General features: G+C 52.4%; 1 protein-coding gene across 1 annotated transcript in view; it reads right to left on the reverse strand.

Moving 5' to 3' along the window:
• Positions 1 to 21,974, reverse strand: part of C5H1orf162 (chromosome 5 C1orf162 homolog) — a 349,182-nt gene that overhangs the window by 236,827 nt on the left and 90,381 nt on the right. Inside the window, exon 2 of the mRNA XM_086923354.1 lies at positions 19,243 to 19,279. Within this exon, the coding sequence (XP_086779480.1) occupies positions 19,243 to 19,261 (19 nt within the window). The 5' untranslated portion in view covers positions 19,262 to 19,279. The remainder of the gene's footprint in view (positions 1 to 19,242; positions 19,280 to 21,974) is intronic.

The raw sequence follows: 21,974 nt of genomic DNA on the forward strand, positions 1-21,974 counted from the left end.
ATGGCATGCCTTTTTGTGGAAAAAACAAGGGAAACACCACCATCACCAAAAAAAAAAATAATATGATAAAAATGGTTGAATACGGTACAACCTGTAACAACCGGAGACATTAACCCTCCATATCAATTTGGGAAATGTGAATTCCTTAATGGTAGGGGAATGGACCTCACCTCACCTGGACCGTGCTCAGGTTATACGAGGCCCGCACTATCCGTCGGTACCTCAAGCTCCCATCTGAGACTTGTTACAGGTTGTACCGTATTCAACCATTTTTATCATATATTTTTTTTTTTTTTGGTGATGGTGGTGTTTCCCTTGTTTCACTACTAGGAGTGCAACTACTGAAAGAACAGAGGCCCTGATGAATGCCAAGGGATTAAATACCCGTTAGGCAGAAACATGTTGGCCCGTTACTAGACAGATATTTGTTTACTGTCTCTCTTGCACTGTTCTGGTTTTTTAATTAGGAGGCGTGTCTTGTCCGTAGAATAAAGTTATTAGTAGGAGGGCACTCCATCCTATTTTAAAGTCACTATATTTCTTGTTGCACTGTTGTTTACTTTACCATCAAAGATCAGCCATCACGGACGGTTTGTTTATATTGGTGGTCTAAATCCTTAACCAGCAACAAATGGTGCGGTGTTTGATGTCCCAATGATCAGGGGACCAGCCTGACATGCACCAGGGTTTGGCCAAATGATAGGACTGGTCATTTAGTCAATTTGATGGGAACCTTTTGCTAATTGCTTTGGATTTGTCAGCCATGTATGAATAACCTATGTTGTGCCGGTTTTTCTTATGCATGTAGTGTTCACCCCTCTTTTGAAATACGCTGTCTTTATGTGATGCATACACCCCGAGATCCTGGTGACTCGGCATGACAGTGCAGCTTCATAATCAGGCTGGTAGACCCCATGTGTTTTTTGTGTTATACATGTTAACAAAGTGCCATCTGAGATCAGCCCCCCCCCCCCAAACGGCCAGGAATAAAGCCCTTATCGAATCAATACATTTGGTGGTCGGAACACCATGGACTACACTGGGCAGTGATTGTAGTGAAGGGTAGCAAGATTACCACCAGCCACAGAGAATTGGAGCTAGTAAGGCAAAGCATAAGGGTTTTCTATTCAAAAGGATGAAGGACACCTGGCTTTATGAAATTCCGCCCCCTCTAGAAAAGAGCAATCCCAGAATGAAGCTATTTTTGGGGGTGTGGGGGTGTAGGGTATGTATTTATATTTATTTTTATATAGTGGGAACTTGACCTGAAGGTATCAGGTATCAGAGCGCTTTAGGTAGCACCAGTTGTGTTACATGAGGACACATTGATTTTTGTTAGGCACTGGTAGATTAAGTGATTTGCCCAGTTCCCCAGATTCGAGGTCAGCCACCCTGGCCATTAGGCTAACTCCTCTCCCCTCTCACCGTTACCATCAAGAGAGCAGAGCCAACTCCCCAGTAGGAGAAGCATGTTCAGAAAGCACCCAAAACCTATAGTGCAGATGGGAAGTGCTGAGCCATAAGGAAGCCAGAGACACAATTCTGGCCATATGCGATGCAAAGCCAGAAACTCAGAGACTATTTCTGGTGACTGAATGGACACTTGTAATTATTCTCGTTGACTCTGTTAGGTCCTATCATAATCCAAGATGGAAAAGGATTTAGTGTGCCATACAACCACTACAAGAACATGTGATGATGTTGGTAGGGAACCCGAGGTCTGATGTGACCAAGGATACAAATAAATGTGGTCAGCAGAGACCAGATCCAGGGTGTTTTAGCCGTGCTAGTGGTCTTGCCATGCTTAGCACCATGCTCACCTATGCCACTGGCACAGAAGGGCAAAAGCACAAAGGCCGGCTGCAACCCTTATAGAGCTGCTACAATAAAAGAATGGACATCACAGTTTGATAGTCTCTGCTTCCCACAGCTAAGCCTGCAAATTTTCCAGCAACTAAAATACCCATATAACTACCCACATACAAGTTTTTTTTTTTTTATAAACCTTTATTTGGAGACAAGCAGGGTCAAGGGAAGTGCAGACACAATACATACAGACAGTTATGGCCATTACAATGGTGCGTCAGAACCAAAAGAAAAATGAGATACAAGCCAGCACAGGGCAGCAGACCAGTCAATACAAGGAGCAACATCGGAATGCACAGTGCAAATTAGAGAGCAATGATCCAGCATGTACAGGCAAGCTAATGAGACAATACAATACGGACACAGTCGATTAGCGCACAATAAAGAAAAGCAAAGGGAACACTGATGCAAAGGACACATATAATAAGGGTACCCGACAGGGATACGACCTCAGTTACCAGCCATACACTTGTCATAAGGGGAACTACAGCCCCCAATAGCTCGCATGGAAAGGAGACAGCGTAGCCTCTCCCCCAACACTGGAAGATCAGCAGGTGTAGTGTAAAATCCCAGCCCATCAAGATGCCATCAACCAATCCCTTCACGGTCCCCTGAATCAGAATCAGAGTCCTGCACAGCTCTGGATAGGAGGTACACCTGGAGCGGGCTCCAAAAGTCCTTCGGTCTGCATCGGACAGGCATAAGGTCAGAATAGATGTTGTATTGATCCTGACAGTATATGAGGTCAGTCACCCAATCCTGAAAGCGCGGCACCCTGCCACGACCCCAGCAGCAAGCAACCCTACGCCTAGCCAGCAACAGGGCCACGTCAACAAATCTACGGTGAGAGGCAGGCACGTCCTTAGAGTAGCCCAGCAACATCACTAAGGGGTCAAATGCTACCCCATCCTCCGCCATAATCTGCAGGGCCTCATGAACCTGAGTCCAATATTCTAATACACCCGCACAACTCCAAGCCAAGTGCAGGAAGTCAGCGCCTTCCGCACGACATCTAGCACACCTGTCATCTTCCGCTAAATGAAACCGTAGTTTCCTCGCCGGGGTATAATAGTACCTCTGAACAAACTTGTAGTGGATAATTTTAAGGCGACAACTAGAAGAGACATTGGCCGTGAGCCCACAACAGTACTTCCACTGCTCGTCGGTAATAGGAGCACCCAACTCGGCAACCCACTGCTCACGCACCCGATTGGCCGGGACCGAACGCTGTCTGCGAATAGCCCCGTATAATTTCGACACCAGGTGTCGTCCATCTGAAACCAACAACACGTGGAGGGGGAGGGTAACCCCAGGCTCCGAAGGGAAATCTGAAAGCAGAGCACGCATGCCCTGCCGTAAGCGGATGAAATAGAACTGCTCTAGAGGGGAGCAAGCAGCCGCTCCAAAGAAATGAGCCTGCGTACGGAAGGCACCCGCATGAAACAAGTCGCCCCACGTGAGGATGCCCAGACGCTTACACATTCGCTGAAACCCCGTTTCCAACAACAGTGACAGATCAGGATGATAAGACAGAGGCAGAGCCGGCGAATAAAGAAAGGAGACGCCCAGCAATTGAGCTACCCGCTTCCAAGCATCCACTGTGCACGTCACAGTCGTGCGAGGTGTCTCCACGTCGGACACCTTGCCCAAAACCATCCCCTCCAGAGGGAGCGGGTGGGCAACCCAATGTTCAGCAGCAATCTGGGGCATGAACGGCGTGGGGTGCATCCAGTGATAAGCGTAATGCGCCTGAGCGCTGAGATAATAAAGCTCGAAGTCAGGGACATCGAATCAGCCATCAGCATAGGGCAACGTAAGGGTGGCCCACGCCACCCGTGGCTGCTTGCCCCCCCCAGAACAACCGCAACAGCTCGGAACGAAGTCTGCAGAAGAAATAAGCACCCGGATGATACGGAAGGTTTTGAAAGAGGTAAAGGAAGCGGGGTAAAACTACCATCTTGATAAGGGACGCTCTACCGGCCATGGAAAGAGGCAAGGACATCCACCTGGTGACATCATCTGCAAGCTTGGTGATAGCCACCCCATAATTAAGCCGAACCGATTCTTCTCTGTCCAAGGACACGACAATGCCAAGATAACGCAACTCCGAATCACACCATTCCAGAGGGTAGTCAAGGGGAAACCTAGCCACAGCAGCAGTGAGGGGGAAAAATTGAGACTTCCGCCAGTTAATATGGACACCGGAGACCCCCCCAAAAGCGACCAGCTCTCGTAAGAGCGAATTAAGGTTGTTCTCAGGGTCTTTGACATAGAGCGTAACGTCATCGGCGTATAAAGAAATACCGACCTGTCGCTGCAGACAATTAAAGGCGCTCTGCTGGTGAAACTGACGAATCCTACAGGCCAGTGGCTCAATGGCTATAGCAAACAAGAGGGGCGAGAGGGGGCATCCCTGTCGGGTCCCTCTCGTAAGAGGGAACGAGGGGACAGCACCCCATTCACCACCACCTTCGCCATCGGATCAGTGTATAAGAGCTTAACCCATGAGATGAAGATCCTGGGGAAGCCCATTCGACAAAGAACATCAATAAGATAGCCCCACTCTACAGAGTCAAACGCCTTAGTGGCATCGAGAAAGATGGCGGCGACCGGGACAGTAGGATCAATGGTTGACACAAGCGAGAACAAGGTGCGAAGATTGTGGGAGGTAGCACGGCCAGGCACAAATCCCGACTGGTCAGGCAGCACAATAACGGGCATGAGTTCGGCTAGTCGTACTGCCAATACCTTCACGAGAATTTTGACATCGCAGTTGAGCAATGAGAGGGGCCTATAAGAGCCCACATCCAACGGATCTTTACCCGGCTTAAGCAGCGACGTAATGGCGACCTCGCGCATGGAGCCCGGCAGACGCCCCTCTTCCAGGGACTCCTCAAAAACCTCACGCAGCACAGGGGCCATGATGTCCACATAACACTTATAAAATTCAGCAGGAAGGCCATCCAGACCGGCGGCCTTCCCATTAGACAGAGACATGATGGCATTCCTGACCTCCTCCACCTCCAGGGGCCTGCCTAAGAACTCCCGATGACCATCCGATAACCAACAGAGTGCCAGCTCATCAAGAAATCCGCCGTATCGAGTCTCACCCGTCTGCTGTGTCGTGTAAAGGTGCGTATAATGGTCAATAAAAGTACGCTGGATCTCCGAAGTGTCTCGGCAGCGAGTGCCATCCGGCGACACCAATTCCAGCACGTCAGACCCATGCCTTGGATGTCTAGTAAGGGCAGCGAGGACCGTACCGGGCCGCTCCCCTTCACAGTATCGCCTCGCCGTCCAGTATTTCCCCCTATGCTTAGCCTCTCTAGCAGCTTCCTCCTCATAGTCGGAGAGCTTAGTACGGAACTGCACCAGAAGGTCGGGATCAGAGTCAACCTGCATCCTGCGTTCTAAGTCTCGCAAGTCAGCCTCCAAGCCCTCGAGGGTCCGAACAATCAGCCGAAGTACTCCACAACTTTTAGAAATAGTGACACCCCGGATAGTAACCTTGAACGCCTCCCAAATGACCTCGACGCTGTCCACAGAGCCTTTGTTCCTAGGGAAGAACGCCTCTACCTCCACGCCAAGCTCCTCCTTGAACACCGGGTCAAGCAAAGCAGTCGGAAACAGACGCCAAGGTGGGCGCGGCCTATGCAACCCGGGGACGGATAGAACAACCTTCACCGGACAGTGATCAGAGTACGTCCGAGCCAGATGTGTAGCCTCCCGTAGGCCAGCTCCCAGCCCCCTAGAGAGAAACACATAATCCAGTCTTGCCCATGAACGAGCATGTGTGGTGTAATGAGTGCCCTCCTTGGTGGCAGGGTGGGTGTACCTCCAGCCATCGACCAGCCCGGCCTCTTCCACAATCCCCCGTAACACTTCTCTGGCCTGTACATTATACTGAGGGCTCCCCTCCGATCTGTCCGACTGGGCATGAAATGCAAGATTGAAATCACCTCCCCACACAATGTAAGTGGCATCCACAGCAAGAACATGACCCCACAAAGTGACAAAGAAACTTGGCGTATCGACATTAGGAGCATAGCAATTAACAAACAAGACAGTGTTCTGCCCAAGCCTCCCCCACAGTAGCACATATCGCCCCTCAGAGTCCCCAACAAATCCCAGTTCCTGAAATGCGAGCGATCTTTTAATAAGGATAACAACCCCCCGAGCATAAGAAGAATAGGAAGCAAACCTCCTGGCCGCAGCCCACCTCCCGCCAAAGTTGGGGGAAGGAGCGGGACGCAGATGCGTCTCCTGGAGGAGAGCAACATGAATAGCATGCCTGTCCAAGTACTGGATCACACTACGACATTTCCTGGCATCATTAAGTCCCCGTACATTCCAGGACAGAATCGATATCTGATCTATAACAGCAGTCGACATTACCCAATTTCAGGGCCCAACGGGACCCAATAAGCAAACACAGGACATCCAACCACCAGCAACAGCCAAAAACAGGTCTACACCCTAGAGCGCAGACACCCCCCCACAGACACTCCGCACATTCCCCAGCCATCTCCGAACCTAGCAACCAAAACCACAACGACCCCCCCCCAACCAAACCGCCCATGCAACAAGCACTCAGAACATACTGCACGCCGCATGCCACCAATCCATCTCACGCGACCCACAACTCGCACACGTGTTTCTCTTACATAGCGCACCCCATCACGTGGCAGCCTAAGATGGCGGCCAGCGCACTCGAGCCCAAGATGGACGGCAAAACGGACCACATGATCAGTGCCGCCAGATAAAGAAATGAACCAGACTAGATAGCGGGCACAGCACCACACCCGTGCATCCAGACAGCAGCAGCACCTATCGTACCGACCCAGAGATTCTGGGCAATCAAACATGGACAACTTCACACCCGCCCCATCCACCCACCTGAGACCACCCCAACAGTCAGGCCATAAGCGTCCCCACCCCCCCCCCCATTCCCCAACAAACATCTAGTCAAACAACAAAGGACTAGAATCCAAACCAAAGGTACACATGGGGCACACCCTCCGGGGAACCTTCCAGAGGTGCACGATACCACTCCCTCACGCCACGCCAGTGTCCGCGCCAACAAGCATCAGACGACCCCAGGCGCCGCGCGGGGGGTGGGTGCCCGGAGCGCAACATCAGATAGCACCATCCCGCGGTGCCACACCGACCCCAGGAAACAACACGCACTCACGCAGCTCATGAAAGACATGACCCCCGCTCCAACAAAAGTAAAAGCGGGCAGTAGGAAGGCCGCAAATGCGGAGAAGGAGGGCAATAAAACTAAATATGAAAGACACGCGTCCAGAACACTCCAAAAACAGGAAAAAGAGAGACAAAGTCCAAAGTCACCACAATCAGGCGACCTCCTCCTCAGCCGCTGAATGTTCGTCCTCAGGGTCTCGATCGCCTCCCCGGTCCGCAGCTGCCCGCTCGCGCTGGAGGCGCTTCGCAAAATCCTCAGCATGCTGTGGGTTGGTGAAGAAATGTTGTTTAGCCTGGTGCGTCACTCTAAGTTTAGCAGGGTACAGCAAGGCGTAGTCCACTTGCAGGTCCCGAAGCTTCTTCTTCACCCCCAGGAACTTACGACGCTGATCCTGCACCATCGGTGTGAAGTCAGGGTACATGGTGAAAGACACCCCTTCGAAAGAGAGGGCCCTGTTAGTGCGGGCGGCCTGGAGGGCGGCGTCCCGGTCTCGATAGTTCAAAAGGCGCGCAATAATGGGGCGCGGTGCAGCCCCAGAGGCCGGCCGAGGTCCCAGTGTCCGATGCGCTCTCTCAACGATGAACTGGGATGAGAACACTTCCGCACCAATGGCGCCCACAAGTAGCCTCTCCACATAAGTCTCCATTTTGCCCACATTCGTGGATTCCGGCACACCTACAATGCGCACGTTGTTGCGCCTACTCCTCGCCTCCAACTCCTCATTCTTAGCGGCAATGACACGCAAGATATTGTCCATTCTCGCCAGTTGGGTGGTATGGGTGGCCGCCGTGTCATCATGGTCCGAAATGCGCTGTTCCGCCGCCGTCAAGCGTTCCTCGTGCACGTCCAACTTCTGGACAACCGCATCCATGCGCGACGATATCTTGTCCACTTTGTCCACTATCGTGGCAAACCCCTGCCTCATCTCCTGCATCATTTGGGCAAAGTCCGGCGGCGGCGGCTGCGGGACACTATCAGCGACATTCGGGGGGGGGGACCGCGAAGTTCCAGCGTCCTGGAGCAATCGCGTCGCCCGCCTAGCCCCTCCCGAATCAAAGGACAGTTTGGATTGTTTAGTGTCCGGCTTCCCCATAATGGTGCGCTAGAGATGTAATGGGGGACAAAAAGCAAATAGGGTCGAAAGCGGACCAAGGGTACGGCCACAAACAAAAAGGCTCGAATCGTGGGGGCACGAGCAGGCCAGCGCGCCCCGCCACACCCAACGACGAGAGAATGGCCGTCTCCGCTCCAAGGCCAAAGGAGCGAGCCCCCAGAAACCAAGAAGAAGATCCGTGGCGCCTCCGTGTGCAATGGTATCCGGGCAGGCAGATGCAGGAGCAAAGAGATAGGTCCGACAGCAAGGAAGAGCCAAACGGCTTGCCCAGCGAGCGAGCGGGCCCCGATGAAGAGGGGCGGAGCAAGGCCTACACCCCACGTGCAGAGCCCCGGACTGGCATGAGCAACGACGCCGGGCCAGGGGGCATCAGACTTCCAGAGCGCAAGTTGGGGAAACTTGGGGTCCCCGTAACTTCGGCCAGCAACCTCCAAATGGCCCAGGAATTGGACCGTGGGTGGTCAGTCGGTATCCCAGTAGATCCGTGGGGTCAGATCAGGGCGCAGCGATGGTCATCAGGATCTCTAGGCGGATAATAGCTCCGGGCAGCGGGAGCCTCACGACAGTGCGGCCATTCCGCAGTGCGCCCTCTAGCGCCCCGTCCTACCCACATACAAGTTGCCATGGCCCACAGGAGCAAAGGAAAAGGGAGTTGAACTGTGTGCCCCCACCCCCGCCAACAGGACTTTGTCCTACCACTGATGGCATTCTGTGTAACACTCCTGGCCCGTGTTTGATGTGGTGTGTTTCCATTGGGGGCTGGGCGGTCACAACCCCCCACCTCCCTTGCCGGCAAAAGGAAGGCCCCCAAGGGCATAGCCACAGAGAGTAGAACCATCCCTCTAAGCCACAGAACATCCCATGTGCTGCCTCACAGGGGAGAGCAAAACTTCTTCACCCCACATGCCCCCCCTTGACTTGCTTAACATCTTTCAGCTCAGTTGGGAGAGACCATAGTGTCTGAGGGGGATATCAGTGTGTAAAGTAAATCACTGTGTAAAGAATGCTCCAGCACTGGAGACTGAATCTAGGGAGGCAATTCTTAAATCCTTTAAGTCTGGGTCGCCATTAGACCCTTTCCTCCAGATGTGCTTTTAAAAAGTAGAACCATACCTAATACCATGTTAACGGATGTTTTGAACCTCTCGTTGGAGAGCGGTAACATTCTGATAGCCTGGACGCAGGCAATAGTCAAACCTCGTTTAAAAAAACCTATTGCCAGACGAGATTCACTAGAAAACTACAGACATGTAAAAACTATAGGCATTTCTCTTCTCCCAACAGCCAGCAAAGTACTTGAGACGCATGTTATTAAACATCTATCTGCCTATCTAGAAACCCACAACATCTTGGAACCCACACAAACGGATTTTAGACAGGGGAGCAGTATTGAACAAATCTACTTGCGGCCACTGAAGAGTTAAGGAGGATTCTGGACAGGGGTGGCACGGCCACCTTGATCATGCTAGATCTTAGTGTGGCATTTTAATACCATCTCTCACACCACTCTCATACAGAGGTTAAAAGAAGTGGAAATACAGGACGGTGCCCTAAATTCGCTTACACCCCTTTTGGCTGAAAGATGTTTTGTGGTATGTGAGGAAGTCTTCTCTTCTGATGTCTTTTCTGAGGGGCGTGGCCAAGATGGCGGGCTGAGAGGACGCACTTGCCGAGAGCTCCCGAGCCCCTGGAAACCCTGCACCGCTTACATCCGCTGATCCCCCCCGGATCGAGCGGTAACCACACCTGGTGACCCCCGTGGTGGTGTAGAGCAGTCGGCGAGCCCCAGGTGTCCCGCCACGGTGGTGATTCCGCCCGGATACCGACTGAGATGGTGCTCGCTGATCGGCTTGTGGGAAGCCAGAGAGCCGCGAGACCTTCAGGCTTGGGGTCCCGGCGGCGTGATCCAGCGACTGCGAGTGGCCTGCCGGAGTGCCTGCACTGCAGCGACCGAGTGGGTGCCGAGGCGGCCTTCGCCGGCGGAGCGGAGAAAGGCGACGGAGGCGTAGCCGGCCTATGACTACTACGCAAGACCGGGGCTCGAGAATGCCTGCTCCACGTGGCTGCTCCGGCCCAACCCTGGCCGTGGCGGAGTAGAGTCGCGCCTCCGGAGTATTTGCACATCCAGGCGAGCCAGCCCTAGTTGCCTCTCGCCCTGCGGGCCTGCCCTTCGACTGTGTGTATCGCATTTGGACCCGTGACGGAGGTAGGCCTCGTTCCCTGGGCGTTGGCCCCATTGACTGTAATGGGCGGCCATTTTGGAGACCTCGGACCGGCCGCCCAGCCCTGATCGAGGCCTCTGCGCTGCTGTGCTTCCTGACCAACGACTGAGTGCCCGGCCGGCTTCCGCTGCTCGGCTGCCCTGACCTTAGGCGCCTCTTCACCAAACTGCGGCCATCGGTGACTCCCGCCCCGCCAAGATGTCGAATGCCAGGGGTCAGAGGAGAGGCGACCGAACTTTACCGGACATGTTGGGACGTGGTGCCCTGCGCAGCGGGGGGAGCCAGGCCGCCCAAGCTCCCCGGCCCATTCCAGAGGCGCTGACGGCGGAGAGCCCCCGGTGATTCGATCGTTCCTGGAGTCGCTGTTTAGCTCCTTGAGGGAGGATTTTCAGACTTTGAAGCAAGAGGTGGCCGGAGAGGTCCGGGAAGTCCGGAGAGAAGTGGACTCCCTGGGGGGGCGAGTTAACACTGTGGAGGAGGCTGGTCATTCCAGAGATGAAGAGGTCACCCACCTGCAGCAGGAGGTCCTGCGGCTGCGGGAGCAACAGATTGAGCTGCAGGCCCACGCCGAAGACCTCGAAAACCGGTCCAGGCGGAACAATATCAGGGTCCGGGGCGTCCCGTCCAACGAGGAGGGTGACGACGTGACCGCCTACCTGGAGGCCCTCTTCCGCGCAATCTTGGGGGAGTCAGAGGACTTTCGAGTCCGTATCGACAGGGCGCACAGGGTGGGCCGCCCTCGCAGAGCCTCGGCGCCCCCCCCCGGACATTTTGGCCTTTCTGCCGGACTTCCCCTTGAAGGAGCGGATTCTCCGCGAGGCGCGGAGGCAGCAGCCTTTCCGCTTCAGAGATCACCCGGTGGCTCTCTATCAAGACTTATCCACGGTCACGCTGCAGAAGAGGAAATCTTTTAAAATTGCCACGGACTTCCTTCGGGAGCATAAAACGCAGTATTCTTGGGGGCACCCCTTCCGCTTGATCTTCCGGTGGAACGGGACATTGCACCAGCTCCGGTCCCTCCAGGATGTCTGCTCAGTATTGGGAATCACGGCTTCGGATGCAGACACCCCGGCGCCGCGCCGCAGGCGAAGCACTCGAGATGGTTGGCAGCAGATCGGGGAGAGGCGCTCCCCACAACCGGAGCGGCCTGACTCGCCCACGATTCGGGCGGACATGTCGAGCGCTATCCAGGAGGCCTCCAGAGCAACAGCGAATGGTGATGTGGCCTTGACGGCCTGAACTTACTCCGGGGGAGTCTACATTAGCTTTTCACCACTGCAGGTGCGAGGGTTCTGGGGGTAGGGAGGGACGGGGTGCTGGTGGTGGTGGCTGGACGTCCACTCAATCGACTTTCCACGGCCTTGTCCGATAAGGACCGGACTGGGACAATTACTTTTTTGAATGGCTTGAGAAGCGGGGGGTGGGAAGGGGAGTTGCAGGGGAATGTTTCGAGTTGGGGGGTTTGCTGGGGGGATGGGAGTTGGGGGCAATGTGGAGCTGGTCGTGCGAAGTTTCGGGGGAAGGGGGGGTCCACGTAGTTGGGGAGTTTTGGGGTTCGGGGACTGTACTGTGCCGTAGGGATGTTTGCTTTCGCTGTGTGCTGAAGTTTCTTGTTGTGGCCTCTGGGTTTCTCCCGCTGGGCCTTGCCCACCTTCATGTGCCTTTCTGGGGTTCCCCTCCTTGATGGCTCTTAAAGTTGTTACTCTGAATGTGAAGGCGCCGAATAACCCGGTTAAAAGGCGGGCCGTCCTGTCTCTGTTGGAGAACTCTCAGTCCGACATCTGCCTACTGCAGGAGACCCATCTGCTAGCCAAGGATTGTCCCAGAATGCGTACCCCCAAGTTCCCCACGCAGCTCTTTTCCTCCAGTGCTTCTAAAACGGCAGGTGTGGCGCTCTTGTTCTCTAGGGGGTTCAGAGGGGAGGTCTTGCAGAAGGTAGCGGAACAGAAGGGGAGACTTCTGGCATATAGGATCAAGGTGGGGGGCTTGGTGATGACTGTAGGCTCTATATACGGCCCCAATGACCACCAAGACCAATTTTTGCACAGGGCATTGGAAGACGTGGCATCCACATCTGATAGGCACATAGTGCTAGGGGGAGATTTGAATTTGGTCTTTGACGCGACTCTGGACAGGTCTGTGCAACGGCGCCACCAGTTGGGAGAGCTTTCGGGCTCGGTTCGTACCCGACTGGAGGAGCTCGACATGCACGACATGCGGCGCCGCCTCCACCCCGTGACCCGCGCGTATTCCTATTTCTCTCATGCACACAAGTCCTACGCGAGACTGGATCATCTTCTAGTGACAGGCCCGATGTTCGCACTAGCCTCGAATGTCGACATGGGGGTCCTCTCTCTCTCCGACCATGCGCCGGTGGAGGGTACCTTCAGTATACCCCCGGTGGCTCGTCCGAGAGGGGTCTGGCGTCTCCGGGACACACTGCTGCACAGGCGTTCGACGGTGCAACAGATCCGCGCGGCCATAACGGACTTCCAGCGAATAAACGACAACGACGACACCTCCCGTGAGACGCAATGGGCTGCCCTGAAGGCTGTGCTCCGGGGCGAATTTATAGCTATCTCCTCGGCGGAGAACAAGGATCGCCAGCTCAAGAGGGACGAGCTTACCCGGCAGGTGCGGGAGCTGGAACTGGTACATCACAGAACGGGCGCCCCCAGAGTCTGGAGGCAACTGAAGGCCGCCAGGAAACTCTTGTCTGCTCTTGACACAGACCGGGCGGAGTATGCGGTGCTTCGCCTGAAGCACAAGTATTACACCGGTGGCGACAGGTGCGGCCGGCTCTTGGCGCACAAGCTCAGGGTGCAACATCAGCAGCACCGGGTGAAAGAGCTGGTTACTCCTACCGGAGGGTCAGTCACGGAGGACGAGCAGATTGCGGACGTTTTCCGTAACTTCTACGCTGACCTCTACACTGGCGAGGCCCCCTCCGCCCGGGCGGAGGCGGACTATCTGGAATCGGTGTCGCTCCCGTCGTTGACGCCGGATCAGGCCCAGTATCTGGAGCGGGAGATTCGGATCGAGGAGGTGGTTACGGCGATCTCCCGGCTTAAGACGGGTAAAGCCCCGGGACCGGATGGCTTCATCCCTCTTTTCTATAAGACCTTCAGTCAGGAACTTGCGCCTCTGTTGACGCGCCTCTTCAATACATTTTCGGAGCCGGGTGCCATCCCCCCCGAATTTCTCCAGGCCACGGTCTCCGTGATCCCGAAACCGGGCAAGGACCGGACTGCCTGCGGGTCCTACCGCCCTATCTCGTTACTGAACACGGACCTGAAGGTTTTCACTAGCATACTGGCAGCACGTCTGGCACTTCATCTCCCGGGCATGGTCGACTCGGATCAGGCCGGCTTCGTGCCAGGCAGGCAGACGGTGGACAACACGAAGAGGGTGACTCATATTCTTGAGAAGGCCTCCAGGATTCCCGGGGAACGCATGCTCCTCTCCATAGACGCGGAAAAGGCGTTTGACAGGGTGCATTGGCCCTATCTAGAGAAGGTCCTGAGCAAGTTCGGGGTCGGCGAGAAGTTCCGGCACCTGATTTTCAACTGCTACCGGTTTCCGTCCGCGGTGGTCCGGGTGAATGGGGGCAGCTCCCGACACTTTCCAATAGAACGTGGTACACGACAGGGATGCCCACTATCCCCTCTGCTCTTCGCTCTTTATATGGAGCCGTTTGCTCAAAGGGTCCGACAGAACCCCGATTTCACAGGGGTCAGGATGGGAGTTTCACCATGCGCTTAGCCTCTACGCGGATGACGTCATTTTGACGCTCGATGACCCACGGAGGTCCCTGCCTGCATGTATCGCGGAACTGGACCTCTTTGCCGCGGTGGCGGGCTTCAAAGTGAACCTCGGAAAATCTGCTGCCGTCGATATCTCGCTGACTAGCGCCACCAGAGCTGACCTGCAGAGGCTTTTCCCTTTGAGCTGTTGGGGGACCAGATTCCGTATCTGGGGATCTTCTTGGCACCCTAACTCCCCGCGATGGTCACGGCCAATTACACGGCTTTGAGTAAGAAAATCAGAGAGGAATTGGCCCGGTGGGATAAGGGCACGTTATCGCTGCTGGGCAGGGTGGCCGCAGTGAAGATGACCCTTCTACCTCAGGTACTATACCTGTTTAGGGCGCTCCCGCTACAGCCTCCCAAAGGATGGCTCGCGGAGACTCAATCGGCCATCGCACGTTTTGTGTGGCAGGGCCGTAGGCCTCGAATCAAACGGACCATAGCTACGCTGGCGCCTGAGTCTGGAGGACTAGGGATACCAGACTTGCAGAAATATTTCCAGGCCGCCCAATTGCTCTATTTGGTGGAGTGGAGCCGGTGGGAGTCGGATAAACACTGGCTGTTTCAGGACCAGGCGGTAGCAGGCAGAACGCTACAGGAGGTGCCTTTCCTGAGACGGGCTCATCAGCCCCCTAACCTTTACGCCTCTTTTGTGACGCGGGTCCCGCTTCGGGTGTGGGACTCAGTGGCTACTAGGCATGAACTCACTACCTTTCCCTCTCCCTTCACGCCGCTGATTGGCAATCCGGACTTTGGCCCGGGTATGGAGCCTGGCGCCTACGATCACTGGCGGGCGGCCCGCTGCTGCACCTTGTATCATCTATATGGCCCAGAGGGTGTCGTCCCCTTCCAGGACTTACGTCGGGATTATGGCCTTCCCGAGACGGAGCGCATGCGGTATATGCAGGCGCGCCACTGGGCGCTACAGCCTCAAGTGCGCGCGACGGCGGACCGGGAGATCACAGTGTACGAGCGCTGGCTAGTCACTCGCACGTCGGACGCTAAGCTTATCTCCGATTTGTACAAGATGCTGCAGCCCCCCCCTTTCATATCTACAACCCGGGTAGGGAGCGCTGGGAGCGGGAGCTTGGTCGAGTGCGGAGTCATATTGAATGGGACCACATCTCCTACCTGGGCGCGCCACGCTGCCTATCACACGGGGCTCACGGAGACCTTCACCAAAATTTCAACCTATTGGTATCGCACTCCCGAGAAACTACATGAGATGGATAGATCTATACCGGGGACGTGCTGGCGTAACTGTGGCCAGAATGGCACGCTTACTCATATCTTGTGGGACTGTCCCCTTTTGGCTTCTTACTGGGAGGAGGTCCTCAATGAGGTTGACAAATGTTTTGGGCTAGAGCTGCCCCGATTCCCTGCCTACGTCCTATTGGGATTGCCGAATGGATTGATGTACCCTCTCAGATCTAAAAGGGGTAGACAGATAGCGATAGCTTTGGGGTCAGCTGTACAAAACATACTCATACACTGGCGCTCCACCACGCTCCCCACTGTTGTCGGCTGGCTGCACAGATTGTGGCGTGTCCTTGGCATGGAGAAACTGTCCTTAGTTGTGGCAGGGGACGCAGATGCTTTTGAGGAGCTGTGGGCGCCTTTCCAGAATCTGTTGTGCTCTGAATTCAAAGAAATCACCTGCCCTAGGTATCTCAGACTGTTACGGCTGACACCGCAGCCGGACCCGCCTGTTTGATTGGTCTAGGCCGGCATCTGGTAGCGGGGGCAAATGATAGGTTGCTACGAGGGGAGAGCGAGTGGTTGACGGCACAGTACAGGGGGTGGAACGGGGTGTGGGAGTTGGGGGGTTGTTGGCTGGGTAGGAAATGGGGCAGGATTGTTTTCCCCACCCCCCTTTTTCTTTTTCCTTTTTTCCCTTTCCTTCCCTTCCCCCCCCCCTTTTTGTCTCCACCCACAGGTGCGCGAGCTGTGTTTCCAAGCAGGATGGTGCCCACTGTGGCGAAAGAATTGCTTTGATGTATCTAATGTACCGTACGCACTGATTATGAGGGCACCTGTGGTTTTCTTTTTCATGTACTTTGTTGTTTCCTTCCTTAGCCTGCTTCAATAAAATACTTTAAACCTGATGTCTTTTCTCTAATCTGCAGGGTGCCTCGGGGATCTTCCCTGAGCCCCACACTTTTCAATATTTATGTCGCCCCATGGCGGAGATCATTCAGCCATTCAGCCTGGACCTAATATCATATGCGGAAGACACGCAAATTATTATGGCAATCAATTTCATCTCTAACCATACACAGCCCCAGCTCCTCCAATGCTTAACCAAGGTCACTGAATGGATGGCCGCTAATTAACTGAAACTGAATGGTGGAAAGACTGAAGTTATGACTATGGGGAACAATCCTTCAAAATGGTTAGATATTGACTGGCCAGAGCAACTGTGTGATTGTTCCAAACCAAAGCAGGCTTTAAAGAATGGGATTCTGGATTGATGACAGACTTACTATGGAAACTCAGGCCCACAAACTCTCAGGAACATGCTTTGGTATCTTCAGATCCTTGAAGAAATGTCCCACATAGCTTCCACCGTCTACAAAGAGAGTGGTGGTGCAGAGTAGGGACTGCTAAAGGCTAGACTATGTACATTGGAAGTCCCAAGCATGTTATTAAAATACTACCACTGAATGCAGCGCTGATGTTTTATGTAAAATATCCAAATACCAGTCAGTGAGCCTGGCATTGGCAGCCTTACAATGGCTGCCTGTATGAAAGAGGACTCAATTCAAGGCCCTGTGTATAGCCCACAAGATAATTCAAGGCAACACCCCTCCAATTATTTCAAAGTTGATCTCTCTTTATGACCCCACACAATGCTCTTCTATCACTTTCTGTGATCAGGAGAGCAAGATTCGGGGGCTGCGCCTTTTCCTATTGTGTGCCGAAAGTGAGGAATGGCTTACCTATATCCCTGAAATTGGAACAGTCAGAAGTAAAGTTCAGGAAACTATTGAAAACATACCTGCTTTAGATAGGTCATTTGTGCTGTCTTGGTCTGAAGTAGCGCTCGGAAGCTTTGTCAAGGGAGCCATGCACTTTACAAATACCAAGTTCAATTGAATCGAACTGAATAAATATCCGTACTCTGAGGCAGTCATCCTGCGTTTATATGTATAGTATCACCAAAAACATCGGTCTGTTTTAGACTGGTGCTTTCACCAGGCTATTGTGGCAGAACATTTAAACGAGTGCTTAATTTGAGATGAAGGTCTCTGGTGCTAGGCACCGGCACTTAATTGTCAACACCGGCTCTTATGACAGTCTGCCACAAGGTGGCACTGTCTGGCTAATTTAGAGATTAAGACAATAACAGGTAATTATGAATTCAATAAAGATTAAAAATGCCTGTTACCTGCTGCCCAAGCCAATCGTATAGCTTTGGGGACCTGAACTATTCCAAATTGTCACATTTGTAGGCGTGTGATGGTCAGTAGTTGAGTTGTGTCATTAGCAGCACATCAGGGGCAATGTATGGTTTAAGGGGAACATCCTTTACAACGCAACTTTTACCATGCAGTGCCTTTACGATGCAACTATTACAACGCAAACCATTACAATGCATTGCGCTGGGGGGCGCTCTAGGATAGAGAATAGATTTAATTTACTATCCAACACCTTCCCTAGTGTCCACGGGGACTGGAGTTGGAATAGTAAATTAAATTATTCACTATCCAGCACCCCAAAGCACTATGTGTTGTTGTTAAAACCTAGATTGCAGTGTCAACATTATCGGCGCCATCTTATCTCCTTTTTGGGCCCATTCGTGCGCGTAAGCGGCAGCCATTTTAAATGTCATGGCCTCTCTGCCCACCCCCGATAGCCAGCGCGTCTCTCTTTCTCTCTCCTGACCTCGCAGGCATCCCCCGCGCGCTGACAGCCCCCGCTCTCACATGCTTGGGCCATAAACCCCTCTTCAACGCAACCCTGCCTCGGAACCCCATCCTGTTCCCAGCTCAACACCTCCCTCCATTCCTTTCATGATCCCGGGTCCTTTGATAAAACCCCCCTTTCCTCTGTGCCCGATTGTCCTGCTCGTTCCCAGGCTGCCACCTGGCCCTGCGGATGCTGTTTATTGCCTCCCCCTACAGTAGGAAGCTTCTCCCATCAAAGGATCCACGAGTTGATCAAAGCCCCCACCCCATGTGATCCGATCAACCACATACATTCCGTGAATCGGCGGAATGTCCAGCTGCGCGACAATCATCACCTGTTGTGACCGGGGTGGGGACTTCAACTGTAAATGTGTGTGGGAACGGGCCTGAAGCGGGGATTCCGAGGATGTCCTTTCATACTTCAAAGCATTTGCAAGAATGTGCCACATGCAATAAACTGTAATAAAGATCATAAACCTGCGTATAAGAGGCCAGGCCTCAGAGATGCGGTTAGAGCACCTCGAGAAGATACTCTGTTGTCTGATTTGACGTGTTCTGCTCCGTTGGAATAAAACTTCTGTTTCCTGCCTTCCAGTCTCCAGCGCCTGCCTCTTTGTTTGGTAACTTGAGTGGTAATAGAGGCGGTTAACGCCGGGCAACCCTGAAAAAGGTCATCGGCCCTACCTTTTTCCACATTGTAAAGGTTTGCGTTGTAATACTTACATTGTAAAAGCATGCGTGGTAAAAGCATGCATTGTAATGTCATACATCCATGGTTTAAGCTGCAGTGGCCTCCTGATAAGAGCCATGGGATTTATTTCTTTACAAATTAGCACCGATCTAAACATTACCATGAACATGCTTTACATCAGTGGTAGTTTTGTGCGGAGTTCAATGCAGAAATCTAGGCTTGTTCTATAGCTCTTCGTGTACAGCTCCCTGGGGTGAATAGCAGGGTAGTCTTCATGGCTGAATTAACCCTCAAAGTTTAGAGGTGTAGGCGACCTATTGGAAACAATGCTTAGGCAAACTGGGCACAGATGTCAGTCGTGGCTGTCAGGGTTTTCAGGAGACTGGATTTGTTCAACATTTATGCTAAGCACTACATTTATACAGTACTTACCTGAGCCGCTATTTCCCATTGCTTCTCCTCTCTATGACTGAAAACAAAGAGAAGAGAGGTAAGGTTAGCACACTGACTCCAGGTTCTCCATAGTATGTATTACAGAGACTTGGGCCCCAATTATAGGGTGAGCGGAGAGATAATGCTGGGTGGGATACCGCTTCACCCCTTAATAACTAACCCAGTGTTCCAGCACATGGATTTCCTGAGTGTGAAAACACTGGACTCAATTGTACCACTAGTAAAATCTATCCAGTTCAATCGCTTTGGTCTGCAAGTGCAGCGCGGCCCTGATCCTCGGGACACACCCAACCATCTTCAAAATATTAAAGGACCAAGGAAAGCTCCCCACTGGCAGGGCACATATTCCCCGACCCATGCCAATCTCTGCCCCCACTGGCCCGTGCTCTCATTTACCACATGCTCAGCGCTGTTAAATGAGAGAGTTAACCCTAAAGGAACATCAAAGTCCAAGCAGAATTTCACATGGAAAAGCCAGACCTGCACATTCATTCCCCGTTCTGTAGTGATCAACTTTCAATTCCATGGTATTGGCTGATGTTACTGGTTCTGGTGTTTACGAGTGGAGTTTCCAGCCCAGCTATATGGTGCAACTTGTAATCACGCCTTTGTGCAAAAACAGAGCCACAAACACACTAAATGTGGCATACCTGCCAACTCACACAGTGCCACCTTGTGACACACGATTTCAGCTCCGTTCACACAGTCTTAGGGTGAGGAGCCAAAATCAAACGGTGGGAGAAAAAACGAGCTGAAAACCACTGTAGACAGTGGATATTCAGCGCGTATTCGAAGTCTGTAAGCAGCCGATGTCCATTAAGAGGTATGAAAATACCGCAGGACATCGGCGACAGCCTCAATGACCCTTGAGGGGGGTCAGAAGGGGTGTTTGGTTAGTGGCAGAGTGCCTCTTATGCAGCTCTCAGCATGAGGCCCCACCCCCTTCAAGGCCCCAACCCCCTCACACAGTAGCATTCATTTGTAAGCAGGCCCGGACTGGCCGTTGCGGGCACCGGGCAATCCCCGGGTGGGCCGCACGGGTGGGGGCCGGTTTTGGGCCCCTGGGGGCCTCTTTTGTTACAGGGCCGTTTTTGCAACGCCCTGTAACAAAATCGGCAGAAAACCGACCTTGGTAAAGAGCGCGGCCACCGCCCCCCCTTTGCCAGGGCCGGTTTTGGTTCCCAGTCCGGCCCTGTTTGTAAGTTTGCAGGTATGATGTGATGGGAGGAATGTTTGAAATAAGACTAACTACTGGCAATCGCTTGAAATAGTCTTCCAGGCCATCGATCTTTTGTTCACTGTGTCACCTCGGTTTGGACCCAGCCATATGTATATCAGTCTTGACCCTGCTCTGGTAAGAACTGTCCAGCACGAACTACCACCAAGGTCCTCACTGAACTGGAACACAAGCAATCCAACAGGGGTTACACCCTGACTAGGGTTTTCAGTCGGGTGTAGCTTGGTTCCAGTGGCACAGTGATCAAGGGCCAAAAGGTACTCTAGAAGCCACTTAAATACACACATTTCAGTCAATAAACACTGAAGCCTCACAGAAAGAAGAGTCAAGGAAAGCCTTATCATTAGTAGGTTTCGAATTGTTAGACAGTCAAAAGGTTACACTTTTGGTAATGGTGCAACATTTATTCTTACGAGTGTAATAAAAGTAAAATAATCAACAATCATAAAATCACAATGACACATGTATTATGACCATTGGCAAAGCAGCAGGCTTCCAAATATTGAAAGTAAAACATTATTGCTTCATTCAAATAAAAGTACAAATATAATGTACAAAATATCTGATATGTGAAAAACAAATTGCTGTTAACTTTCAAGCTACATTGTCTGCAGTCAACTATTGGTCCCATTGTGCTATTAAGTGTGTCAAAAAGTGCCTGTACTCAGAATTGTCATACCCCACATTCTAATTATAGTAGGCTTTGCTACATTTGATTTAATCGTTTCTCAGCCTATGACCATATAGATCTGAGATAAATTATAATTTTCATACACCATATTCTACTTATAGCAGGCTTTGCTACATATCTAAGATAAATTATTTACCTGCAGGCTATATCACTTTTATTGAATTTCACTTCAAAAAGAGATCTACTTTGGTGAGTTAAAACAGTCCATGGTGACCCCTTTCGATAGAGGGTGGCTTCAGATCCTAGTGTTTCTAATACACACAGGCCAAACTTGACCTTACTATTTCTATCCTAAATAACTCAGCAACATGTAGCTTCCCCGGTGGAGAAATGCTGGGAAACAAACTAAGGGCCTAATTTAGAGTTCGGCAGACCGGTTACCCCGTCACAAACATGTTGGATATCCTGTCCATTGTATAACAAGTGCCATTGGCGTTAATGCTTTTTTAATATATCGGACAGGACATCCTTCACAATTGTGATGGAGTAACCCGTCCTCCGAAATCAAAATCAGGCCCTAGGTGTTGGACTACCAGTTGGACTTCAGGACAAATGGGGGAAGGGAGAACCCTGTTTAGGATGTTTGAAAAGTGTTGTTAGAACATTGTGATAGGGCACAGGCCTTGAACCTCTTGAATCGTTTAGAATCATTTGACACTGTACAGATAACATGTTTTCGGCGTGAATAACTGGGCTTTAAATTAGTTAAACCCTTTCTCAATTACATGTTCATATCACCTAATTTGCTTCGAAGCATATCTTGGAATGGGGAGTACTCCACCG

This window comes from Lissotriton vulgaris, chromosome 5 (genome assembly GCF_964263255.1).
Source record: "Lissotriton vulgaris chromosome 5, aLisVul1.2, whole genome shotgun sequence".
NCBI lineage: Eukaryota > Metazoa > Chordata > Amphibia > Caudata > Salamandridae > Lissotriton > Lissotriton vulgaris.